The sequence below is a fragment of the Phyllosticta citriasiana genome, assembly GCF_038021145.1.
Source record: "Phyllosticta citriasiana strain CBS 120426 chromosome Unknown IWZ02scaffold_2, whole genome shotgun sequence".
NCBI classification, from domain to species: Eukaryota; Fungi; Ascomycota; class Dothideomycetes; order Botryosphaeriales; family Phyllostictaceae; genus Phyllosticta; species Phyllosticta citriasiana.
Genome location: NW_027117279.1, coordinates 2,765,771 through 2,788,358, shown reverse-complemented (window position 1 = coordinate 2,788,358; position 22,588 = coordinate 2,765,771). Strand labels below are relative to the sequence as shown.

Here is a 22,588-nt window from a genome sequence, read left to right as displayed (position 1 = left end):
CGATGACGCAGGTCCCCGGCGGAATGTCGGCGTCGGCGACTCGGAGCCGCCAAGACCGACGCCCATCGCGTCCGCTGTTTTTGCGCGTTGTTGGCCGCCAGCTGGAGCTCCAAGGCCCCTCCGCACTCCAACAGAACCACCCATCCGACTGCCCCTTTACCTGTCGATCCCCTCCGCCGCTTTTTGAACAATCGTCGCGGACTCACCATGTCGGCCGCGCAACTTCTCAACCCCAAGGCCGAGTCGCGGGTGCGCACCAAACCCCCCGTATGCTATTTCACCAGCTAATTGCGCTGGCAGAGGCGCGGCGAGGCCTTGAAGGTCAACATCTCCGCCGGAGAGGGTCTGCAACAGGTACGAAGCTTTGGATTTCTCCGAACTCCTTGAGACTTATTGAAAACAGGTTCTCGCCTCGAATCTGGGCCCGCGCGGCACCCTAAAGATGTGAGCAAACCGCGACGGACACCGATGCCAACAAATACTGATGCTAGACAGGCTGGTCGATGGCTCCGGCCAGATCAAGCTCACCAAGGATGGAAGTGTCCTCCTCAAGGAGATGCAGATTCAGAATCCCACAGCCGTCATGATTGCAAGAGCCGCCACCGCCCAGGACGACATTACAGGAGATGGTACAACTTCGGTAGTCTTGATCGTCGGTGAGCTGCTGAAGCAGGCGGAGAGGTACATTTCAGAAGGCCTGCATCCCAGGGTGATAACAGACGGCTACGAGCAGGCCAAGACGGAGGCTCTCAGGTTCCTGGACCAGTTCAAGCTCCAAAAAGAGGTCGACCGCGAGTTGCTCCTGTCCGTCGCAAGGACGTCCCTCTCCACCAAGCTCAACAGCACCCTCGCCGAACAGCTTACTCCGGACATTGTCGATGCCGTCCTCGCCATCTACAACCCTCCCGCGAAGCCTGACCTCCACATGGTCGAGATTATGACCATGCAGCACCGCACCGCGGCCGACACGCAGCTCATCAGAGGTCTGGCGCTTGACCACGGTGCTAGACATCCGGACATGCCCAAGTTTGTCGAGAATGCCCACATCCTCACCTTGAACGTCAGCTTGGAGTACGAAAAGTCGGAGATCAACTCGGGATTTTTCTATTCGACCGCCGACCAACGCGACAAGCTGGTGGCTAGTGAGAGGAAATTCGTCGACGACAAGCTGAGGAAGATTGTGGAGCTGAAGAAGGAGGTCTGCGGCGACGACCCGAAGAAGGGCTTTGTCGTCATCAACCAAAAGGGTATCGACCCTATGAGCTTGGACGTCTTGGTCAAGAATGGCATCTTTGCGCTGCGCAGAGCGAAGAGGAGGAATATGGAGCGGTTGCAGCTGGTCTGCGGAGGTTCCGCCATGAACAGCGTCGAGGACCTTACTCCCGACGTGCTTGGCTGGGCCGGAAAGGTCTACGAGCACCAACTCGGCGAGGAGAAGTACACCTTTGTCGTACGTCAAGACAGCAACCACTGGCCGACGTGAGCTGACACCGTCACAGGAAGATGTCAAGGAACCCAAGTCGGTGACACTCCTCATCAAGGGACCCAATGCGCACACGATTGCGCAGGTCAAGGACGCCGTTCGTGATGGCCTGAGGAGCGTCTACAACATGATTGTCGACAAGAGCGTCGTGCCCGGCGGTGGTGCCTTTCAGGTCGCGTGTGCAGAACACCTGAGGAGCGATGCGTACAGGAAGCAGGTCAAGGGCAAGGCTCGGTATGGTGTCGAGGCATTTGCCGATGCTCTTTTGATCATTCCCAAGACGCTGGCGGCCAACTCGGGACACGACATTCAAGATGCCTGTAAGTGATTGCAGCTGAAGTGACCAACTGCGACTGCTTACTAACTACGAATCCAAGTGGCCGAACTGCAAGACGAGCACGCAAATGGCAACGTGGTCGGGCTCGACCTCAACTCTGGCGAGGCCATGGACCCCATCCAGGCGGGTGTGTACGACTCCTTCCGCGTGATCCGCAACGCGATTGCGTCCAGCACTGGCATTGCATCGAACCTGCTGCTCTGCGACGAGATGCTCAAGGCACGGCAAATGGGTCGCCAGCCAGACCCGGCTGCGGGCGAGTAAAGCAATTAAGGAAGTGTGATGGTTTAACATGTTGGCGTCTGGAACACAAATATTCGGCATTGGAGAGGGACTTCATGTTGCGTGTAACACAAAAGAAGGTGCCAAAGGGAAGCTAGAGAGGGGTATCTGCAGGGGTGTGGGACAGCCAGGCACATGAGGCATAGAAAAGCACAGGACGCAGTCGTCAACGTAATACCAGCAGCGACGTGAACCACGAGAATGTTTGGCCAAAATTGTTTTTTTCTTTTTTTTTCAACGTTTCCGACTGGGCCTTCTTGGGTTGCTTTTGACGGGAGCTTCCTGGTCGTTTATGCCCAGCCTCAGCCGCCATTTTTAGCCGGGTGACAGGTCGGGATGCGGTGGTTGAGGGCCCCGATGGTCAGCTAGGTAATGATTGTGCAGACGAAAGGTCGAGCTGACGAGCAGAGAGATGCGCTTTCGCCACCAAACTGAGAAGAGGCGCAAAAAAGAACAGAATGGTAGGATGGCTATCGACGTGGTTCTTCGCATGGCAAGCAAGTCGAAACACCAGCGGGCGTTCGGCCAAGCGCTTGGCGGGTTTATTAGGAGTAGGACCATTGAGCTTAAGTCATGCATCCCACACCCAACCACCCTGGCAAAAGACGTACGCCTCGACCTGTCAAGTCCACTTGTCCTCCTCCCGCTTCGAACTCAGCCGTAACCTGCGAACCGATGCTGCCCTTGCATTCCATCTCCCCTTTGGACACACGACCGCCTCCTCCGACCTGATCCAAGCTCCAGCTGTGGCTGCATTCCTCCCGACACCTCTCACAGCTCTCGAATAAGCAAGAGACGCTGCCTGTCGCAATGATGCTACGTTACCGTCGTTATCGCGTCTTTGTTGCCTTCGCCGTCCTCACCGTCCTCCTCCTCTTCCATTTTGCCGGTTCCGACTCGTGGTCAGCAAGCTTCAAGGTCCCCACATCCGGCGACCAAGCTCCCATAGGCGGAAGTGCTGCAGAAAAGCAGCCCGACGTACTCAATCCCCCGCCACCGGGCCCATATGCGAAAGAGTCGAAGCAACCGGACGTAAAGGTCCCCTCGGCTGAGCGTCCAAAGGACCCTGTGAAGCCGCCCAAACCCTCGAACACAGAAAGGCCTTTGCAAAAGAAACCGCCTGGGCAGGGTACCGGCGACGACACCGATGCGCTCGAAGCAGACACTGCCAAGACCATTGCGCCACCCAGGAAAGGCAAGACGGAACAAAGCAAGGACAAGTCTGGGGACGGTCTGAATAAGAGTGCCGGAAAGTCGGGCAAGGAGAAGACACACCCATATGATGAGAACAGTACTCTGGCTGGTATCAATGACGACCAAGTCAGTCTCCCATCGGAGCACTCCGAGGGTAGAAAGGAGGTTACCCATGAGCCTTCGCCAACTGCAATCCACTGGGTCAAGCAGGAGGAGCACTTCCCTGTGGACGAGCTCATTCCTCTGCCTACCGCAAGGCCTCATCCCATGCCGAGGATCCAGGCCAAGGTGTTCCCCAAGGAATCAGCAGATGACAAGCGCGAACGCGAGGCTAAGCTGATGGCTATCAAAGAGGCTTTCACATTTACCTGGGCCAATTACAAAAAGTTCGCTTGGACCAGCGACGAGCTGAAGCCCGTGTCCAATGGCAGTCGTAATCCCTTTGCGGGCTGGAGGGCCACTTTGGTTGACTCCCTCGACACCCTTTGGCTTATGGATCTCAAGGACGAATTCGAAGAGGCCGTCGATGCTGTGGGCGAGATTGATTTCACGACGAGTTTCCGCAAAGATATCCCTCTTTTTGAAACCGTCATTCGGTACCTGGGTGGCTTGGTTGGTGCCTACGACATCAGTGGACACAAGTATAGTGTCTTGCTGCAAAAAGCTGTTGAATTGGCCGAAATCCTCATGGGTGCTTTTGACACGCCCAACCGCATGCCCATTACATTTTACTACTGGATGCCGTGTGTTCGCCTTTTCTGACGTAGGCGCTGTTTGCTGACGTTTCTTGCAGCACGTATGCCGCAAACCCGCACCGAGCCGGTACTCGCGTTGTGCTTGCAGAGCTTGGATCGCTGTCCCTCGAATTCACGCGACTAGCCCAGCTGACCAAAGAGGACAAATACTACGACGCCATCGCTCGTATAACAAATGCATTCAAGGAATGGGATGACACACTTGTTCCGGGACTCTGGCCTGTACACGTTGACGCTTCCGGCTGCAAGTTGGCAACCCAGACGAGGCCCAAATTAGCGGGAGATGGATACGCGGACTCTCCGAAGAAGATTCCAGCAAACGCTGCGGCTTCCAAGTCCAAGGAGAAGGCACCAGATCCACAGCGATTCAATGTCAAGAACCCGGTGCCGGACGACGAACACGAAGATATGGTGAAGCGTCTGGCGCGGAGACAAATGGATGATCCCACCTCGGTGGCCAAAACCGAGCGCATCAAGAACAAGGAGTCGGACGAGCTGGGTGCTGATGGAACTACAAGTTCAAAAGCACCAAGTAAAGATAGCTCGGCCAAAAAGCCTACCCAAGATCAAGCTCCCTCTTCAGCCCAGGCATCACAATCTGCGCAGTGCATTCCTCAAGGGCTTATCCCAAACAATGCCGAAGGGCCTCAGACGTTCACGATCGGCGGTATGGCAGACTCGACGTATGAGTATCTACCCAAAGAGTTTGTTCTCTTGGGTGGGCATGCTCCAGAGTACCGGGACTTGTACCTCAAGTCCATGGACTCAGTCAAAGAGAATCTTCTTTTCCGCCCAAATGTTCCGGAGGATAGCTCTCAGATGCTTTTCGCGGGATCTCTAACAATCAACAGTGCCCGAGTTGGAAGGGTGCCAGTCCTCAAAACCGAGGGCGCCCACCTTACTTGCTTTGCGGGAGCCATGTTTGCGTACGGCGCCAGGTTGTTTAATAGGGACGACGACCTAAGGATCGGCGAGGAGCTGACCCAAGGTTGCGTTTGGGCGTACAATTCGACCACTACGGGCATCATGCCGGAGCAGTTTATTGTCTCCGCTTGCGAGAGCATGAAGGGCTGTGAGTGGAACGAAACTCAATGGCATCTTGAGCTGGACCCGTATGCCGAGGCCCGCATGGAGACGTACCGGCGGCAGATGGCCAAGTACAAGGAGCAAGTCGCTGAGGCAAAGGCAAAGGCGAGCCAGGCTCCCGAGGCAACTGTGGCACCGGAAACGCAAACGCCTATCCCAACGCCGACTGGATCGAAAGTCCTCACTCAACAAAAGAGCATCGACAAGCGCGCGCCCATTGATGACGTTGAGCAAGACGTCCCGCCGTCCGTCAAAAAGGCGCTCCCGGCGTCCAAGACGACGACGAAGATGACGGACGAAGAAGCTGAGAGCATGAGCGACAGCAAGAGCAAGAGCAACAGCAAGATTGATGGCAAAGGAAGCAAGAGCTCAAGCAAGAGCTCCAGCAAGACGACCTACAGCGACGATCATGAGCCTGCGTCGTACGACGTCGAGGACCCAGAAGTTGACGAGCAAGAGGTTCTGAACGACCCGGTCACGGCCCAAATCTGGAAGCCCACCAAGCCTATTAGCCACAAGGAGTACGTTGCCAAGCGGATCGAAGAGGAGAGGCTGCCAAAGGGCTTCTTGAACATCGAAGGCCGGCAATTCCTGCTCAGGTACGTATTTTACCCGCCCCTGTCCACTTTCACTCTCTCGCGCTAACTTGCAACACACAGACCAGAAGCCATGGAATCAGTCTGGTACATGTATCGCATCAGCGGCGACGCATACTGGCGCGAAGCCGGATGGCGCATGTTCGAAGGCATCCAGACGCACTGCCGCGCCGCGTACGGCTACTCGGCCATCGACGACGTGACCAAGACGGCGCCGACGCAAAAAGACGAGATGGAGAGCTTCTGGCTCGCCGAGACGCTCAAGTACTTTTGGCTGCTGTTCGAGGACGAGGACGTCCTCAGTCTCGACCAGTGGGTCTTGAACACCGAGGCGCATGCGTTCCGCCGCGCCGATGCTTGAGCGTGCCAGGCTGCTATAGACTTGTTGACTTCGTCATTTTTCTTCTTGGGCTCTTCGCGCCGTCATTCCCGTCTTCTCTTTCATGCTCGCGTTTTGTTGTGCGAGCAACCTTCTTGTAGGGTTAGTTCCGCCTTTTCTTTTCGAAAGTCGGCGACTTTGGCGTTGGCCTTCACGATATTTCCGAATTTCGCTTTCATGCCCCGTTGCTCTACCGCTATCGCCTGCTTACTGCACTGCCTACGTCCGAGAGGGGCAGACGATGGGATCGCACGCGTGCAGATGCTTTATTTTGGTGGTTGCCGGGCTACAGCGCTGCGGGGTGTTGGGTGTGCGTGTGAGCGAGCGATGTGATGTTTGAAGCAAAAAGGACGACACTTACGGATTGTGAGTTGAGGATGCTTGCTTACTGTTGACTTTTTGATCTTTGCTGCGGGCCCCTGGGGCGGTCTCGGGCTGTGGGATGGCGGCAAGCAAGTAATGAGAAGTGGAACGGCGGAAAACATGTCGTGTTCTTGTCGGGGTTTTACGGACGGTACGAATGGATGGCACGATACGGATTGGGTGGGTTTGGTTCGGTCTGGCTTGGTTTGGTAGGGCTGGAGATGGGATGGGTTGGGATGGACGAGGATGACTTCAAACAGACAGCGTGTACGCACAGTATCTAGACATGGTTGCTTGTTGAGCGGATCGATCAGTCGGTCCTTGAATGGGAATGGGAATGGGAGTACGGTGCAGGATGAATGCCTTGTTGTTTTGCTGAAGTGTTCGGTGGGCTGGTGGCTGTGCTGTGGTGTTGTGGTTCTTCATGTGGTGATGCAAAGTAAGAGATCAGGAGACTCTGTCACGCACTCTGGCCTTGCTTGGTGTTCACTTGAAGCATTTTGACAGCCTTACTGTAGTCACAATGTTCCTGATAAATATATCTGCGCTTGCGCCTGCACGCGCCGCGACTTACTGCCTAACTTGCTTGCTTTGTTGCGTGTTTGGTTCAAGTTAAGCCTGAGACTGCTTTGCAGTAGTTGTTTCCTTTTTACAAATACGTCGTACTATCGCCGTCTTTTTGCAAGAAGACCTGGTCTAATGTTTCATACGTCCTTCGTCCTTTTGACTGACCAGTTCTTTTGGACAAGGCGGTTTTGATTCGGGCAGGCTGCAGATCAGGGGCCACTCCACAGGTAGTACCAGGTCTGCGCATTGCATGAGTAGTGACACCACGGTGGAATAGTTCATGGCGATTTGATCTGCCTTCAGGTCAACCGCTGTTTTGAATCGGGCTGCCTCGATGCTTCCATACGTGTGTTGGGCACCTGGCATCTGACGCTTCTCCATCCCGGCGACCACTCAACGAAACTCGAGGCAGCTCTTCTGCTGGGGATGCAATTGTTTTTCTTACTGCGCACACTCCCCAACGAATCCAGTCAAACCGTGGCGGTGGCCATGTGAGCGACTTCTCGCCCGCCACATCTACTGAAGTCCGCCTCCTACAGCTTGTCTCAATTATTCCATTTGGATCTCTTCCCTATATCCCCTCGTGGCTACCAAAACGATGCCACCTCTTACTGACCCTGCAACGTATCCTTTCAACACCCTTCCTACGTCGACGGGCTGGGAAATGGCTTACGTTGGCAAGAGGAGCTTAAGGGCGTCTCTTTACCCAAGCCTACACGAGCAAACTATGGCCCTTCATCCGACGTGTTGATATTGGACCTCAACGATACTGGCGCATCACAAGCTCGCTGTTGCAATGATGCCGAGATACCAGAGCTCCTGGGTGTGCGTTCGGGCAGCAGGTCCACGTTTGCAACAGAAATTGACAACACGACAGGCTTCCAATCAGCCCAAAGTCCGATTCGTCTTGCTTCAGCTGATGCCCCGCTTGGATCGTATGGGAAATACTTCTCAAGAGGCAAAAGACGGCATGCTCTACCGAAATAAGATTGTGTGGAAGTGTCTTGCGAATCAGTAAACGATGCACATATTGTGAGGGGAGCGGCGCGCATATACTTGCGCTGAAAGACATCAGACCGAGCTCACGAGTACGAGTATAAGATTTTTAGACCATGCTAACACACAGAAATCCCAAGAAAGTGTCGAGTCTCAAAGATGTCGCGGCGGTGTTGTTGTTGACATGCGAGCCCGAGAACAATGTGATTGTTCAGGCGAGTCAGAAGCGCCCAAGCCTGGCGCTGAAATGACTCGCTAGTGCATCCTCTACTTTTCCTTGCGAACGACGAAACAACCACCACTGCACTACAAACATTATCTCCAAGCCCTTGACACGTCTCGATTGAGCTCATTTACTGATTTTGAAAATTTGAGACTCTTGACGCCAGACTCTGCCATTAGGACAAGCCCATTGAAAGTTTTTTGCGCACGAAACGCATCATGGCGGCAAAGGCGACGAAACCCAAGCCCGCCAGAAGAAGAGCCAGGAAAGTTCGGACAGCAGGTAAGACTTCCTGAAGACGTCTTGCAATCGCTCAGTTCTTTTCCTCTTTTGATCCTTTGACGCCTTCGTCTTCTGTCTGTCTATTTTCTGCCCCGTCCCCATCAAAAGCTTGAGTCTTTTCCACGCCCACGGTTCCAGCCAGTCCGACTTCTCACCGGGCGCACATCATTTTCTTCTCCACCCTGATTGATTCCTTTTCCAATCCAACAGCCGTGTCTTCCAGCTCGAGCAGCGAAGCCAGCAGCAGCAGCAGCGATGAAAGCGAAAGCGAAAGCGACGCCAACGACGTCTCGACCGCCGCGCAACCGGCCGCCAAAAAAGTCAAAATAGCAACATCCGAAGCCCCAGCAACGGTAAGCAAGCGAGCGCCACAAACTCTTTCTTCCATTCTCCCACCGGCCGGGTTCCACCGGAAGCCAGTCCTAACAGCACGCAGACCGCGCAACCCAAGCCCAGCAAGCACATCCCTAGCACCTCCAAAAAGCCCCCATCATCATCATCATCATCATCATCATCATCATCATCATCACCGCAGCCCCCCTCCTCTTCTACCACCACCACTCCCGCAGCGGCGGCGGCAGCAGCAACGACAGCCTTCTCGCACCCGACGACGACCGCCTCCGCCGTCGCCGCCTTCCCGCGTTGGTACTTGCCCCGCGTAACGCGCGAGTTGGCCGAGGACTTGGACAAGGTGCGTAGCGCGGCCGACTTTGGCGACGCGGCGCTGCCGGTGCTAGTGCATGCGCTGCAGCAGGGCGAGGCGTGCTTTGGTGTCGGTGAGAAGGTGAGGATTGTCGGGGCGGTGGAGAGGGAGGTGTAGCTGTAGGGGTTGAGGATGAGGGAGGCGAGAAGAGAGGGGGGAAGAGAGACGATTTAAGGTGGGATCTGTGGGTAAGTGTGGAGGAGATGAGAGGAGGAGATGGGGGACGGAAGAGGCCTGTTTATATGGTCAATCGAACAGCCAGACTCTTGATTTTTACACATGACTCCCCGCCGCACCCAGTGAGAAATAACACACCTTATCTCGAACGAAGCGGAGAGCAGCGTTGGCGATATACTTGTTCCATGACGAGTAAACCAGGGCCGGGCCGGGTCGGCGTCAACGAAGAAGGCAGAAACGCAGTCTAATGATTCGTCTAGTACATCCATGAACCATCCGTGTGCATCATTGCATCAATCACACCAATCGCATCTGAAACTTGCTTGCAACTGCTGAATCCGCACCGCACCGCACCGCTCCCCTCTCTCACTACCACTCTGCCCGACTCGACCCGACACCGTGCCCACCCAATAGAAGCGTAGGGAGGAGACTGTGGTCGACGTCCTCGATCCGGACAACCCGCGGCAGCGTCAGTTGATTTGCCGTCCGACTGTCCGTCTATTAGAAGAAGAAAAAGCAATGAAACAGCAAAGAAACGTCGTTTTTATCAAGAGCATGAGAGAGTACAAAGACAGCAACCGAGGCGCGAAGGGAAGGCAAAATATGGAAGGAGAGCAAAGACACGCAATATTAATTTCAAAGACAGGCTGGCCGATTCTGCCGTCCTGGGGAAGTCATGCACAAGTCGCCAGTATTCTCATGGCAGTGGCACAGCGCATGGCTTCCCGTGGGACGAAGGAAATGCCTTTAGGTTGGGCCCGCCTCATTGACGAAGCAATGGAAAGGAAGCACCGCACGCAGCCGCGGCCACCAAGACAGACAGATAGATAGACATGCATCACGAAAAAGACAAAAACAATAGGACGGACATTGCATTATCCAACGTGTGAATGGGGCGCGGAAACGAGGCCGCGCAGTCGACAGATTGAGACACCACGCCCTCTTTCCACCAAGGAAGATAATCCAGCAGCGTGCGTGGTTGAGTGAATCAGTTGGAAAGCGGACGAAACGACGGACGTAGGGAAGTAGCAGAAGAGCAGGGAGAAAAGTTGGACAAAGCAGACGCGGGTTGAATTGAAGAAAAGAAGAAGTCAAGACAAAACAGAAGAACTCCATGATGCCACCTACCCCCTTGCCCGCCGTGATCGTTTAAGCAGAATGCCTGCCTACCTCCCTTCGTGCCCGTCGACTACTTGCATTTTGTGTTGCATCCAGAGCCCGTTCGACATGTCGCGTTTTCCAATCACTCGCCTTTCATCTATGAGCTCCTTGAACGCCTGTCAAGGCTTTCGACCTCGCCGAAATCATTCCTCGCGGCAAATGTGAGTATCCAGCATATTTGCCAACTGATACACTGATTTCGCTTCAGTAGCCTTTCAATTATGACGCAACAGGCTGGGGACCGCCGCCCTGCTGTCCCTGGCTCTGCTGAGGTTGCGGCGTTGCACTGGTCTGCCTTTGCGATTGAGACGGAGCTTGCCGTTGATGCAGCTGTTCTCCATGCCGTGCCATGCTCTGCGCGTACGCTGCCATTGCTCCCTGATAGCTCATGTTGGCGCCGGGCGTGTGCGAGCCCAACTGGCCGTTGCTGTATGGGCCTCCGCCGACTCCGGACGTGGAAGGGTAGTATGAGTTGGGGCGACCAGGCTGCTGTGGAGGCTGATGGTGTGCACCTGGAGTAGCATATGGATATGCCGCAGAAGCCGACGGCGGTCGCTGTCCGTACGGCGTCTGAGGGCCGCCGGCGGTGGGTGCAAGCGGGTTCTGCTTCAGTGGACTGCTGCCACCGCGAACGTGTGGGCTTCCTGTGGCCGTGTAGTTAAAGGCTGGCCCATGGCCTTGAGTGCGTGGAGGGTATCCCGGTGGGGGCGCCATTCCATACATCGACTGCGGGCGCTGTCCATACTGCAATGGCATTGGTGTTTGGTAGGCCGAAGCAGCTGCACCGTAGGAAGGAGCACGGGCTGGAGTCTGTTGAGGATATGAGGGTGGAAAGCTTGGTCTTGGTGCAGTCGCCGGATATCCGCCTGCAGTCGGGTAGTGTGGCCCTGTGCGAGGAGGGTATTGATGCATCGAAGGCGAACGGACCTGCGAGGGCTGTGGTGTGTAATATGACTGAGGTGCTCCAACGGGTCGGCCCGCGTATTGGGGTCCAGGGGCGGGGCGTCCATAATGGTTGGGAGATGGCGCATATCCATGCACTGGTGCACTTGGACGGCCTGACATGGCAGGGTTCACAGTGCCAGCTCCAATAGCGGCAGACTTGGCCAGCTTAGACACCTGGTCCTCTTCCAATACGCCCTTGTAGTCCTTGGTCTTGATCACGAGCTTCTTGGAGATGTTCAGGTCCTCCAGCTGGTCACCATTGAGCTTTGCAATCGCATATGGAGGCAGACTAGACACCATCAAAGCCAGTTGACTCTTGAGCACATTGTAAATATCCATCTCCTCGGATGAAGGCGTAGACGGGCATACTGCATCTTGTGCAGCTGGGGTGCGCGATGATGGAGCCAGTGTGCTGTAACGAATCCGCTGGTAGGAGTGCAGGCTTTCCAGGAGCTCGTTGATGTCGTTGAGAACTTCCTCCACCTCACGATCTTGATTCTCCCGCTCCACCTTTTCAGGCACGTTGAGCTCCTCCGGCTCCCACGAATCGACCGCTTCTTTGAAGGCTTCGTCCTCGTCCGATTGCGACTCTCCGTTGCGGGCATCACCCGGCTGCTCTTCGGCCAGCGCAGGGTCGATGGCGAAACTCTGCTGAAATCTCCGTTCTCCCACCTTTTGCCACCAGACACGATTCTTGGTTTCCTCGGGCACCACCGCTATACCGTCATCGTGAGTTGGAGCGAAGCTGGAGTAGACGCTGCGAAAGAGTGCATCCGCCTTGGCTCTCTCAAGTGCAGCCTTTTCCTCCTCCGAGACGGGAGGATTCACTTCTCCCGTGCTCAAAGCGCGATCTCGTTGCTTCCGCTTTGCAGAAGGCGATGTCGGCTCTTTGGGAGGATCCACTCCACCATAACCCAGCCAATCTCCTGCGGTAAGCTTTTGGCTTGAAAACGTCGATCCGCGGCGGCTCATCCGAGCAAACGGGTCCTGGGGACCCCAGACTACCGTGTTGCCACGCGTAGTAGTCTGGCTTGAGGGAATGGGGGGCTTGAGCTCCCTGAATTTAGGAGGTGGGCCGAAAATCTCTCCAAATGTTGGGCCCTTGGCCTTGCCGCCGATCGCATCTTCGGTGTGCACAGGAATGATCTTTGTCGCGGAAATCATGCTCGGAAAGTTGGTCTCGTCCAAAGGCAAAAGCACGTCGACTGAAATGTCGAGCCCCGCGGCATCTTTTTGGACCTTGACGGGCTTCTGCAAGCCGGTGAAAAGCTGCTTGTTGCCTTGGGTCGAGGCAAAAAGCGTCAAGACGGATCGCGCGCCCGTGAGGGTGTCTCCAGATTCATCCTCTGGCTCGACCTTGATTTCGACTTCATCTGTGGCACTGTTATCGTCCTCGGCAATGCCATCAGCACTCTCCTGGTTGTTTATTGATGCAGGGTCCAGTAATGCCTCTCTAATGACAAGGTTTTTCAGAACCTTTTTGAAAGCCAACACGCCGGTCAGAAGCTTCGCGTCGACTTCGGAGGTCGGGTGGTGAGCAGAGATGGAGCTCGAAAGCTGGGAGCACACGGCATCCGCATCGCGAACAAAGTCATCGAGGGATGCGTACGACTCGGATTGAACCTTGCCCGCAATGGTGGAGGGAGCAGGGGCGGACTGGGCAAGCTTTGCGCGCTTTGAGTTGGGCTCCCCAGAGACTGCGCGGTCGAGGGCGGCGGGAATGGGATGGTTGAGGATGGATGGGGTCGTGTCGTAGCTGCAGAGGATGGAAAGTCAGCATTTTGGGCGCGGTGAAGTATGGAGGCAGGGCGTGGGTTGGGCGCGCAAACCTCTTCAAAATGTCGAGGACGTCTTCGAGTAGGGCTTTTGCGGACCGGGGGGCGCGCGGGGGCCTCTTGTCGCGTTGCGGGAGCGCGTCATGGTTGGAGAGGGAGCGCTTTCGTTTTGCGGCAGAGGGTGAGGAAGCGGTCGCAGATGCAGAGTCGGGCTGGGGATTGTCGGGCGGCGTGAGGACGCCGTTCTGATGCGACATTGCTCGGACGGGGCGAGCGGCGGCAATGATGGGTGATGTCGTCGTCGGGGGTGTTGATGTGCCGTTCGGTCCAGTCGCTGCGGTGTCCGGGTAACTAGTAACTACACACCAGATTGGAGCCAGAGAGTGAGCGACGACCGGGCGGAGTGTCGATGCGACTGCAACGGCGACGGCGACAGCGACGGGCCAAGACGGCGGGATCCGACGAAATGCCGAGATAGGAGATCTTTTTTTTTTTTTTTTCCCCCAAGATAAGATAATCTGTCCAAACCCCAGACCCTTCCAGTTCCGTCCTGTCCTGCGCTCAAGCCGTCTGTTGCGCACAACCACCAACCACCACCACTCGATATCTGTTCTCTCGGCCCTTCTCCACACCATCGACCCCCCCGCATCACAGCTTCCTCCGGCTCCAGCTCCCAATGCTGCTTCCGAATGGCTCTGTGAATGCTCCTCCATCTTTTCCCTCACGGGTCACGCATCTTCTGCCTCGCATTTGCTGAATTTGCTCCATTGCGCCCCGCCCTCCATCGAACGGTATTCTCACGCGATCCACGCTCAACACTGCCAGCTGTTGACTTTCTGATCAGAAGCACACGTCGGCGCGCTTCCCCAATTCCTCACATGGACGCAATCCTCAATGGCCCACCCCACCGCCTCTCCGAGTCGTCTCTTCCCGGCTTACTCGCGAGCGCCACCATGTCCACAGCTTGACAAGAGGACAACCATCGTCGGCACAAGACATGGCAGGTGACAGCTCGGAGAAGAGGGTGATCCACTTCCCAACCTACCAACCTGGTGGCACCGCGCTGCGCGGGCGAGCCTTAAAAAAGGCCCATGTCAGGAAGCCAAGTCCGTCTGAATACCTGGTCGAGGTCCTCGAAAAGGCCCAGCAATTCCATGCCGTTCCCCCAGCTTTTGCCAACAAGTCCGACTTGAGCTACAACAATCCCGCGAAAACCCCCCCGCGCGGCGAACACCCCACCATTGTTCTTCATCCAACCCCCAGGCCTTCGATGCAGTACTTCGTGGCACAGTACGTGGAATGGCTCTGCGACTCGAGTCAGCCCGATCGTGGTACCGTACACGTTCCGAAAAAGGTCCGGTCTTGGATAGTTTCGAAAGGCTATGCTTGGGAGGACTTGGAGTTGTGGGCCAATGTGTTGGTCGCCAAATCAAGCGAAGATGCCGTCTCGATGCTACGTGGAGGCCATGCAAAAGGCCCAGTTCCCATATGGGTTGTTTTATTTTTGCTGCGGCGTGAGCGCTTGACTTTAGGTGCTTTTCGATATCTACTCCGGTTTTCCCTTGGCCGAGCAGGGCTTCCTGAGTATTCGGACGGTCGTCATAAATTCCAGGAAGCTTTTCCCATGGATGAATTAACCGTCTTCATCCTCTTTCTCCGCCTTTTGCGTCATGCTCGAAATTTGCTTCCTTCGGCCATAATTCCGTTGACCAAATTGGTTACCGAGAAAATCAATCCCCGTCATGTTGGTACTCATCGATCCGACATTCCGAATGACAAGGTTCCGGAAGAAAAAATGGTCGACAGGAGAGTGAAAATGGCCCACATTTACAACAAAGCGCTCAAGCTTCTTTCGCTTCCCTCGACACCAAATCCGTATGCATCCGCGACGTACCAGGAGAGGGCGCAATTCGAAATCTTGCGTCGCATCGCAGAATACGACCCGCCCATACCAATCACGGAAGATGGCTACAGAGCTTTGGTGCGGATCCAGCTTGGCCACGTCAAGACCGCCAAGGAACGTGTCTGGGCATCTTTGAAGTCCAAAGGATGGCCTCCTTGGAAGGAAGACCGGACGGCCATGGATGAAGATATTCTCCACGAGGACGCCATCTCCCGTGCAGGGCAACTGCTTCGAAAAATGGAGGAAGCTGGCTATCCTGCCGCTGAGGCAGACCGGGCCGCAATGATTTTGACTGGTTGGGACTTGGACAACAGCCCGACAATTCAGACACGAATCATGCACTATCCACGACAAAGCAAAAAAGCAGAGAATAGCACGGGTCTTCAAGGCAAGGTGCCTCCTTCTCAAACTGCCCTTGATCCGGCAATCTGGGCAGCGCGCGTAAGAAGCACCAGAACGCTCGAAGAGGCTTGGGCATGCTTTCTTGCCTATGATTCTTCAAGCACTCCCCAGGACCAGCAAGTCTATCTTGTCATGTTTCAGAAGATTGTGGCTGACCGTCGACGGACGAGACGACAAAAAGATGCTCTAAGTGCCGACATGCCATTCCATGGTCCAGGGTGGAAAGAGCCTCTCCCTGGAGACTCACCAGACGTCTGGCCTCTTCCAAAATCATATCGTGATCGGATCGATCCCACGCTCAAGCTACCCAACACAAAAGAACTCTTCGACCGAATGATTTCCAAAGGAGTCACTCCAAACGGACTTTGCCTCGAGTTTCTTGTGGAAACGGCCGCCAACTACGGAGAGGCGTTGCATGTGATAAGCCAACTCCATGACTCCAATCCATCCTTGCAAGCACTCCTCAAGCGGGATGTGACACCGGACGAAGCAGCAAAGATTCCCAGATCAGTCTTCAGGTCGTATATTTTACTGCTCACAAGGCTCTGGTATCGGCCAAGTCCATTTCGTCCAAAACATACACAGCATGAGCAACCGCTTCTCATCCATCGCGCACTGGAGCTCTTGAGCTTGAAAAGGTCGGATGATAGGCGCAGCTGGAACTCTGTCTTGATCGCGCTTGCGCAATACGGCTTGAAGAAATTGAACGACATGTCAACGGGCATCATACGAGACGCCATGGAAACAATGACACAGCTCGAAGTCGAGCTGGACCAGGAGGGCTTCGGCATCATCTGCAAGGCTTTCGCGATGCGCGCGACCAAACGAGAAACCCGGATTAGGGCTCGTTGCGACGCGCTGCGCAAGATTACAGCAGTCGAGGACATCCTTTCTTCGGCCAAGGAAGTGCGAAGAGAATGGGACGACCACCTCGAGCACTGCAGCGCAGACGCACGGTACTTGCGCACGCTCTTCAACCACCTTGTCGGCGCCGAGCCGCACAAATCGGACGAGGCTCTTTCCGGCACCCAGGTCCCCATCCCGCACATCATGCAGCGCTACATCCAGGCTCTGGGAATCATGTACGACTTCGAGGGATTGCTCAGCGTGGCCGAGTTCCTCAAGCGCAACACGGCCATGCTCGTATTCAACACCAAGTACTCAAACAACGGCCGCGTGCGCCTACGCTTCGCCATTATCTTGCTGCGCGCGCACCTCGAATACCGCGCGTACTTGCCACATGGCAAGAGCAAGACCCCGAGCGGCGCTCCTGATAGTAGCCCTGGCACCAGCAAGACATCGACGTCCGCTGGATACTACTTCGACGCGAACATCGCGGCTAAAGACGTTCTGCTCACTATGCCGCGGCACTCGGACGATCAGGTCGCCCTGGCGCGTCTCAAGCTGGAAGACCCTGAAGCGAGCGAACTCGGCGGCTGGCCCAGCGATGACGAAGTCGAGCAGTACCTGCTCAGTTTGTCGGGCAGGCCGGCGCAGCAGCCGCCGGAACGTGATGCGGAGGCGAAGCCGGTGTATCCGTATTTGGAGTAATACTGCTTGCTGCTGGACCGGCGGCAGAAAGACGATTTACGCGCGTCATACCCGGATCACTTTTCCACCCCCTTCCCCTCTCTCTCTCTCTCCCTTTTCCCTACCGAAGACGTTTTAAGAGACGACAGTTGGCAGACGAAGCTGCCAGATAGTGCGAAGCATAATGATCACCCAGCACATCAGCTCAATACCACTAGCCCAAAAGCTCGATCGACCCAAAGTTTATCTCTTCTGCTTCCTTGCCCTACCTTATACTGTACATAGAGTCCGCCTTTGCCTCTTTCCCTTTACTTCTAAGTCTTTTTCATTTCGACCTTGAAGAAACAGACTTGTAGGATGATGGGATGTCCAGTGTTATGTATGCTTGCTCGCGCAACGCAGTGCATAAAATTGTTGGATGAATAATCAACTGAAGATTTCTGATAGGGGGCGTGCGTGATGTGACGTGCTGTTCTTGCTGTGCCTTGCTGCGATGGGCAAAGGAGGCGATGCGAGGGAAAGCGGGCATTTGATACTTCTTCCGGCGAGCATGATAACACGGGGCGAGAGTGCAAGCAGCTGGATCATTGCTAAAATTTGAGGAGCAACACAGCGGAGGAAACAAAAGACTTAGATTCGGAGATGCTGACGCTGGTTGATAGATGCCCTTGTGTATTTATGTACAATTTCTTCGACCTGAGAACGAAAGCTTTTGTGGACGTGTGCACCAAATACAATGTGGGATGGGATTTCTTCAAATAATTTTGACCACACTCTCCTTGAACGGGTCCATTGAGTAGCGTGGCTGCAAGTCGCAAACTCCAATCCTCGAATACACGTCTTCCAGATCAGTGCGGGCCAACAGCAAACCTTACCGGGAGGTGATGAGCAAGAGGACCTTCCCCACCGCAGCAAACGTCTCCCTGTCATCTTCCGCATCGATCCAGACCGAGACAGTCGGCCTTCCGATGCCCCACAACTGCTCCTCATTGCGGTACTTTTTGATAGCGGGGCTTCTTTTTCTCAAAAGCGAAATCCCAGGCACGGTGTCGGCGACAGCTATGAATCCATCATCGTTCGAGGGGTGCTCGTTGTCCAAGGAGCAAGTTACGACGAGACCCTTGATGCGTAGGGTGCCAGATTCGACCATGCCGTACCTGTTTTCCTCGTCCACGTACCGGACTTTGATGTCCAGAATCTCGGTCAAGGGCCGCTGTTGAACGGTCTTCGACTACCACGCACACTGCCCGTCGACGCAAGCCCAGCTTCAACTCGGCGTCTGGCACTTGGCTGATTTGATCCGCTTCGCTTGTTTAGTCGGGGACGCCCAAAGAAGAGTATGAGGAAAAGGCCAACCATGTAATTATGGTCGTTTCGCGGCCGTTCGATTTCGCGAGCCAATCACGGATCAGAGGGTACGTCCGTGTACGTAATCAGTCATGTGATGAGGGGAAGATATTATCTTGTCTCTATAACTATCTACTCATATAACTACTTTATATAATTAGAATTAGGTAATTATAAACGTATCTTATTAGTTTAGTACTAATATTACTACTACTACGCCTTAAGAGATATTAAAGATATTATATTAAGCACGTATAGTAGAGTCGTCTTAGCGTAATTTACCCCCCTAGAATAGAATAATTCTAAAGCCTAAGAGATATAAGAATACTATAAGATAAAGTTATAGTCTAGCTAAAATAGGAAATGCCTTAGTAATACTAAGGGAGGGTTCCCTAGGCCTCTTAATTATCTATTATAAGGTCTATAAAGCTAACTTTACCTATACCCTTATCCTCTTATTTAATACCCTTAAAGTAGCTAACTACTACCTAGTATCTAGTCTAGGTATAGGGCTAATAGGTAAGAACGTAGCTTATATAGGCTCCTTTAAGGAGAAGCATCTTATTATTAGGATTTAAGAGATAGCCGTAGTTAATCTTACCTAGATAGTTATTATAGTATAATTCCTCCTAAATAGAGTTAAAAACTAATAAGGTATATAGGCGTAAGATAATAAGATTATTAAATAAGCTAGCTTAATAGACGCTACTCCTAAGGACTTATATATAGTTCGGTTTCTTATTATAGTAAATAGACTTATAGAGGATAAATACTAAGTTAAAGGTATAGCTAGTCTTATAGTTAAGTTTAATAAAGGTAGGGAGGACTAAGGAGAGGACGTTATATATCTACTTTAATTATATAGGGTCCTAGTAGGCTCTATATAGCTAGATGTAGTGTTTTTTAGTAATAGAAGTAAAGGTAGCCTAGATAGCTACTCCGTATTTAAGCGTTTAGCGCTTAAGAGGTCTAAAGATAAGGTTATTAAGGTTATTAAAGAGGCTACTACTCTAGTAAGAGGATATTATTAGTTTAAAGGAAGGGAAGAAATAAGTAAGGATAGTCTTAATACGTAGGAGATAGTATAATTAATAAGAGGGTTATTAAATTATTAGTTACGGGGTTACGTATTAGTACTATTAGGTTTAGTATTAATCCTATATAATAGGATAAGCTAATATATTACGAGTAGTAGACTACTACTCCTAAAACTCTATTCTAGCTAGAGTAAGTCTAGCCTATTAGATAAAGGCTTTATAGACTACTCTATTAAGTTATTTAGTAAGGCTATTAGCGGGCATCTCTTTAGTTAGATACTATTAAAAATAAATAGAGCTATCCTAGTACGCTTAGTATAGCTAATGTTAGTAGATATCTATGTATTAAAGAGATGTTTTTAGTTTAGGAAGATCTTTAGTAATAATCCTAAGCGTTTATTAGTTATCGTACTAAAGAATTAGTAATAAGTCTAATTATAAGCGGAGATTCTTAAAGAATTACTTCTACTAAACTATCTTAGTCCTAGTGTAAGAGAGAGATAATAACTTAGCTTTAGTAGTAGATTTTATAACGGTAGTTTAGCGCGTAGCCTTCTAGTCTACTAGGCCGCTAAATAGTATAAAGATCTATCCTTTAGACGACTTATAAGTAGCTATATTATTACTAAATAAAGCGTCTAAAGCTCTAAAGAACTTCCTATATAGGGTGCTAAGCGCTACTCTATTTAGCCGTCCTTATCTATACTATAGGCTAAGTTCCTTAGTATTAAGTAAGTACTATAGGACGTAATTAGTAGCCTTTAAATAAGCCTTTATAGGGTTTATAAGGTATCTAGCTAGCTAAGATGTAGTAAAGGCGATATCTAAGTATATAGTAATAGCTACGAAGTTAATTAAGCTAATACGGCCTTAAAATGCCTTAATCTCTTTAAGTATAGTAACATAGTCCTTAGGTATAAAGAGGTCTAATCTTACTAGGAGTAGTAATTACGGAGGCTTAGTATTAAGTTTAATTACGTACTAGGTAGCTATCTTCTTAATATACGCTTCTTAGTCTACCTAAAGGACCCGCTTAGCCCTATTCCTAGTAATCTTCATGCCTAAGAACTAGTAGATAGGAGCTCTACCTATAATCTTAATCTCCCTCTTAAGTTTAGATTTAATAGCTACTATATATACTACATCTTTATAAAAGTAAACTATATAGAAGTCGTCTATATAGAAGAATACATATATAAGGCTATTAGAGAAGAGATACTTAATTCCTAGTACTTATTTAAAGCTAAGCTTCCTTAGGATACCTATAAAGTAGGTTTACTAGAGAAGGGGAGCCTCTTTAAGGCTATATAACGCTTAGTAAATCTTTAATACTATACGGCCTAGACGTTTAATCCCTTCTAGAGGCTAGGTATATAGTATATATAGGAGTCTAGTATTTAAAAAGGCGTTAATAACGTCCTATTAGTTATACTCCATGTTAAACGCTATAATAATAGCTATTAAGGCATAAAAGATTTATATAGTAAGGGTAGACGCGTATATCTTATACTTTATACTTTATAAGTCTCCTCTTATATAAAGGCGAGCCTTATAACGCTCTAGGAAGAGGTCCGCGTTTAGCTTATATTTAAATACCTAAGTAAGGGGTATTATTACTACGTCTAGTAGCTTCTTAACCTACTTAAACATCCTAGTATCTATTACCTTCTAAAACTCCTTATTAATAGTATCTATAAAGAGGTCTTTATGCGGGTATTATAGCATCTACTTATATCTATAAGGTTCTAGAGGAAGATTATTATAATAGAGCGCGGCTTATGTTATAATTTACGTAGCTAAGGTAAGGGTAATAGCTAAGGTAAGTAAGGGGTAGAAGCTTTAGTATAAGAGATTAACTAGATAGATTATTAGCTTATTATTAAGTTACTTTACTAGATGCTTAGGTTTATCTTTAGCTAAGCGTTTAACGCCGATAATAGACGGAAATATACTATCTATATTTAGTAAGAGACATAGTTTAGGCGTTATATTTAATATAAGTAGCTAATCTTAGCACGTTAGCGCGTCTATATTAAGCGTATAAGGAGGGATCTTATTAGTAATACGCGGTTCTCCTACGTTATTAGTAAGATTTAGCCTCTATATTACGGGATCTATAAGAGTTAATAGGAGATTTAATAAGTCTAAAACGCTTTATAGTACGGCTAGGACGTCTTAAATAGGAAAGATTATATTATATTAAAAGTTATCCTAGTTAGTAGGCCCCTAATCTTTCTAAAATAGCTTATTTAATAGGAGCTTTTAAGGGTCGTAATAGGGCTCCTACTAGTTATAAACTTTCTCTTTTATATTAAAGAGTCCTAAGGCTAAAAGCAGCTTATAGAACTAGTCTAGTAGGTAAGGATTAAGTATATTTAGTACGTTAATAGCCTATTAATCCTCTAGCTAGCCTAGGTAATATTATTAGTATTTATTAAAGAGGATGTTCCTAGTCCTTACTACCTTATTTAATAATAGGATCTAGATTCGCGTAATTATTATTAAATCCTAGCTAACTAAGTATCTAATATTAGTGCGTAACTCTAGCTTATAAGTCTTACCTAGTTAGTCCTTCCCTATTCTATAGATGTACGCCTTATAGCTAAATAGCCTAATATAAGTAAGATTCGGCTTACGGCTAGTAGTAAGCTTAAATAGGGTTTTCTACTTTAGTTACTACGTTAGGGAGTAATTAACTAGATATATTACTATAGCGTAAACTTCTAGCTAAAGGTTCTCTAGTAGATTAGCGTATAAACGTAGGAAACGTACTACCTAAATAATTACCCCCCTAGCTCTCTTAGCTAGATCTTATACTAAAGTATATAGTACTATTAGCTTAATCTTAGTCTTATTATTAAGAACTATTAAGCGGAACTCTAGGCTAGCTTTTAGCTCGTTATCTATCCTTAAGATGTAGATATCTCACCTAAGGGCATAGATAAATACTATAAGCTCATTCTATATCTTTAGCTAGGTCTTAGTATTATTAGCGGGATATAAGCTTATAAAGTATACTCTAGTCTCTAAGTTATAAGCATAGAATAAGTATAGGTCTCCATTAT

The 22,588-nt window shown here is 51.0% G+C and overlaps 6 protein-coding genes across 6 annotated transcripts; 4 read left to right on the top strand and 2 right to left on the bottom strand.

Annotated features, from left to right (window-relative positions):
- The first annotated feature begins 69 nt into the window (after window positions 1-69).
- Window positions 70-2,327, top strand: IWZ02DRAFT_443466 (chaperonin Cpn60/TCP-1 family). The gene is made up of 6 exons (XM_066767026.1): window positions 70-249; window positions 301-354; window positions 404-444; window positions 496-1,450; window positions 1,500-1,803; window positions 1,861-2,327. Exons 1-6 carry the CDS (start codon window positions 208-210, stop codon window positions 2,082-2,084), a joined length of 1,620 nt encoding a protein of 539 aa, XP_066626648.1. The 5' UTR covers window positions 70-207; the 3' UTR covers window positions 2,085-2,327.
- A 357-nt stretch (window positions 2,328-2,684) lies between these two features.
- On the top strand, window positions 2,685-6,192 carry IWZ02DRAFT_145139 (glycosyl hydrolase family 47-domain-containing protein). Its single transcript, XM_066761822.1, has 3 exons — window positions 2,685-4,039; window positions 4,090-5,736; window positions 5,797-6,192. Exons 1-3 carry the CDS (start codon window positions 2,913-2,915, stop codon window positions 6,092-6,094), a joined length of 3,072 nt encoding a protein of 1,023 aa, XP_066626647.1. The 5' UTR covers window positions 2,685-2,912; the 3' UTR covers window positions 6,095-6,192.
- A 2,140-nt stretch (window positions 6,193-8,332) lies between these two features.
- IWZ02DRAFT_443457 (uncharacterized protein) lies at window positions 8,333-9,054 on the bottom strand. The gene is made up of 2 exons (XM_066767025.1): window positions 8,754-9,054; window positions 8,333-8,543 (listed from the first exon to the last, which is right to left on the bottom strand). Exons 1-2 carry the CDS (start codon window positions 8,929-8,931, stop codon window positions 8,437-8,439), a joined length of 285 nt encoding a protein of 94 aa, XP_066626646.1. The 5' UTR covers window positions 8,932-9,054; the 3' UTR covers window positions 8,333-8,436.
- Window positions 9,055-9,174: 120 nt separating this feature from the next.
- On the top strand, window positions 9,175-9,363 carry IWZ02DRAFT_371178 (uncharacterized protein; the record flags this gene model as incomplete). The annotated part of the gene is made up of 1 exon (XM_066764543.1): window positions 9,175-9,363. A coding segment is annotated over one exon (189 nt), but the record flags the coding sequence as incomplete, so codon positions are not given.
- Window positions 9,364-10,803: 1,440 nt separating this feature from the next.
- On the bottom strand, window positions 10,804-13,561 carry IWZ02DRAFT_371214 (uncharacterized protein; the record flags this gene model as incomplete). Its single annotated transcript, XM_066764548.1, has 2 exons — window positions 10,804-13,285; window positions 13,359-13,561. 2 exons carry the CDS (start codon window positions 13,559-13,561, stop codon window positions 10,804-10,806), a joined length of 2,685 nt encoding a protein of 894 aa, XP_066626644.1.
- Window positions 13,562-14,159: 598 nt separating this feature from the next.
- IWZ02DRAFT_145088 (uncharacterized protein) lies at window positions 14,160-17,464 on the top strand. The gene has a single exon (XM_066761821.1). It carries the CDS (start codon window positions 14,302-14,304, stop codon window positions 17,158-17,160), a length of 2,859 nt encoding a protein of 952 aa, XP_066626643.1. The 5' UTR covers window positions 14,160-14,301; the 3' UTR covers window positions 17,161-17,464.
- Window positions 17,465-22,588: the final 5,124 nt, after the last annotated feature.

Excerpts from the sequence above, each read along its gene's own strand:
- IWZ02DRAFT_443466 (XM_066767026.1), top strand. The coding sequence starts at position 208 with ATGTCGGCCGCGCAACTTCTCAACCCCAAGGCCGAGTCGCGG. Across the intron at positions 355-403 it reads CCGGAGAGGGTCTGCAACAG|GTTCTCGCCTCGAATCTGGG; the intron begins GTACGAAGCTTT and ends TATTGAAAACAG. Across the intron at positions 1,451-1,499 it reads AGGAGAAGTACACCTTTGTC|GAAGATGTCAAGGAACCCAA; the intron begins GTACGTCAAGAC and ends ACACCGTCACAG.
- IWZ02DRAFT_145139 (XM_066761822.1), top strand. The coding sequence starts at position 2,913 with ATGATGCTACGTTACCGTCGTTATCGCGTCTTTGTTGCCTTCGCCGTC. Across the intron at positions 4,040-4,089 it reads ACATTTTACTACTGGATGCC|CACGTATGCCGCAAACCCGC; the intron begins GTGTGTTCGCCT and ends CGTTTCTTGCAG. Across the intron at positions 5,737-5,796 it reads GGCCGGCAATTCCTGCTCAG|ACCAGAAGCCATGGAATCAG; the intron begins GTACGTATTTTA and ends TGCAACACACAG.
- IWZ02DRAFT_443457 (XM_066767025.1), bottom strand. The coding sequence starts at position 8,931 with ATGGAAGAAAGAGTTTGTGGCGCTCGCTTGCTTACCGTTGCTGGGGCT. Across the intron at positions 8,544-8,753 it reads GCTCGAGCTGGAAGACACGG|CTGCTGTCCGAACTTTCCTG; the intron begins CTGTTGGATTGG and ends AGGAAGTCTTAC.
- IWZ02DRAFT_145088 (XM_066761821.1), top strand. The coding sequence starts at position 14,302 with ATGGCAGGTGACAGCTCGGAGAAGAGGGTGATCCACTTCCCAACCTAC.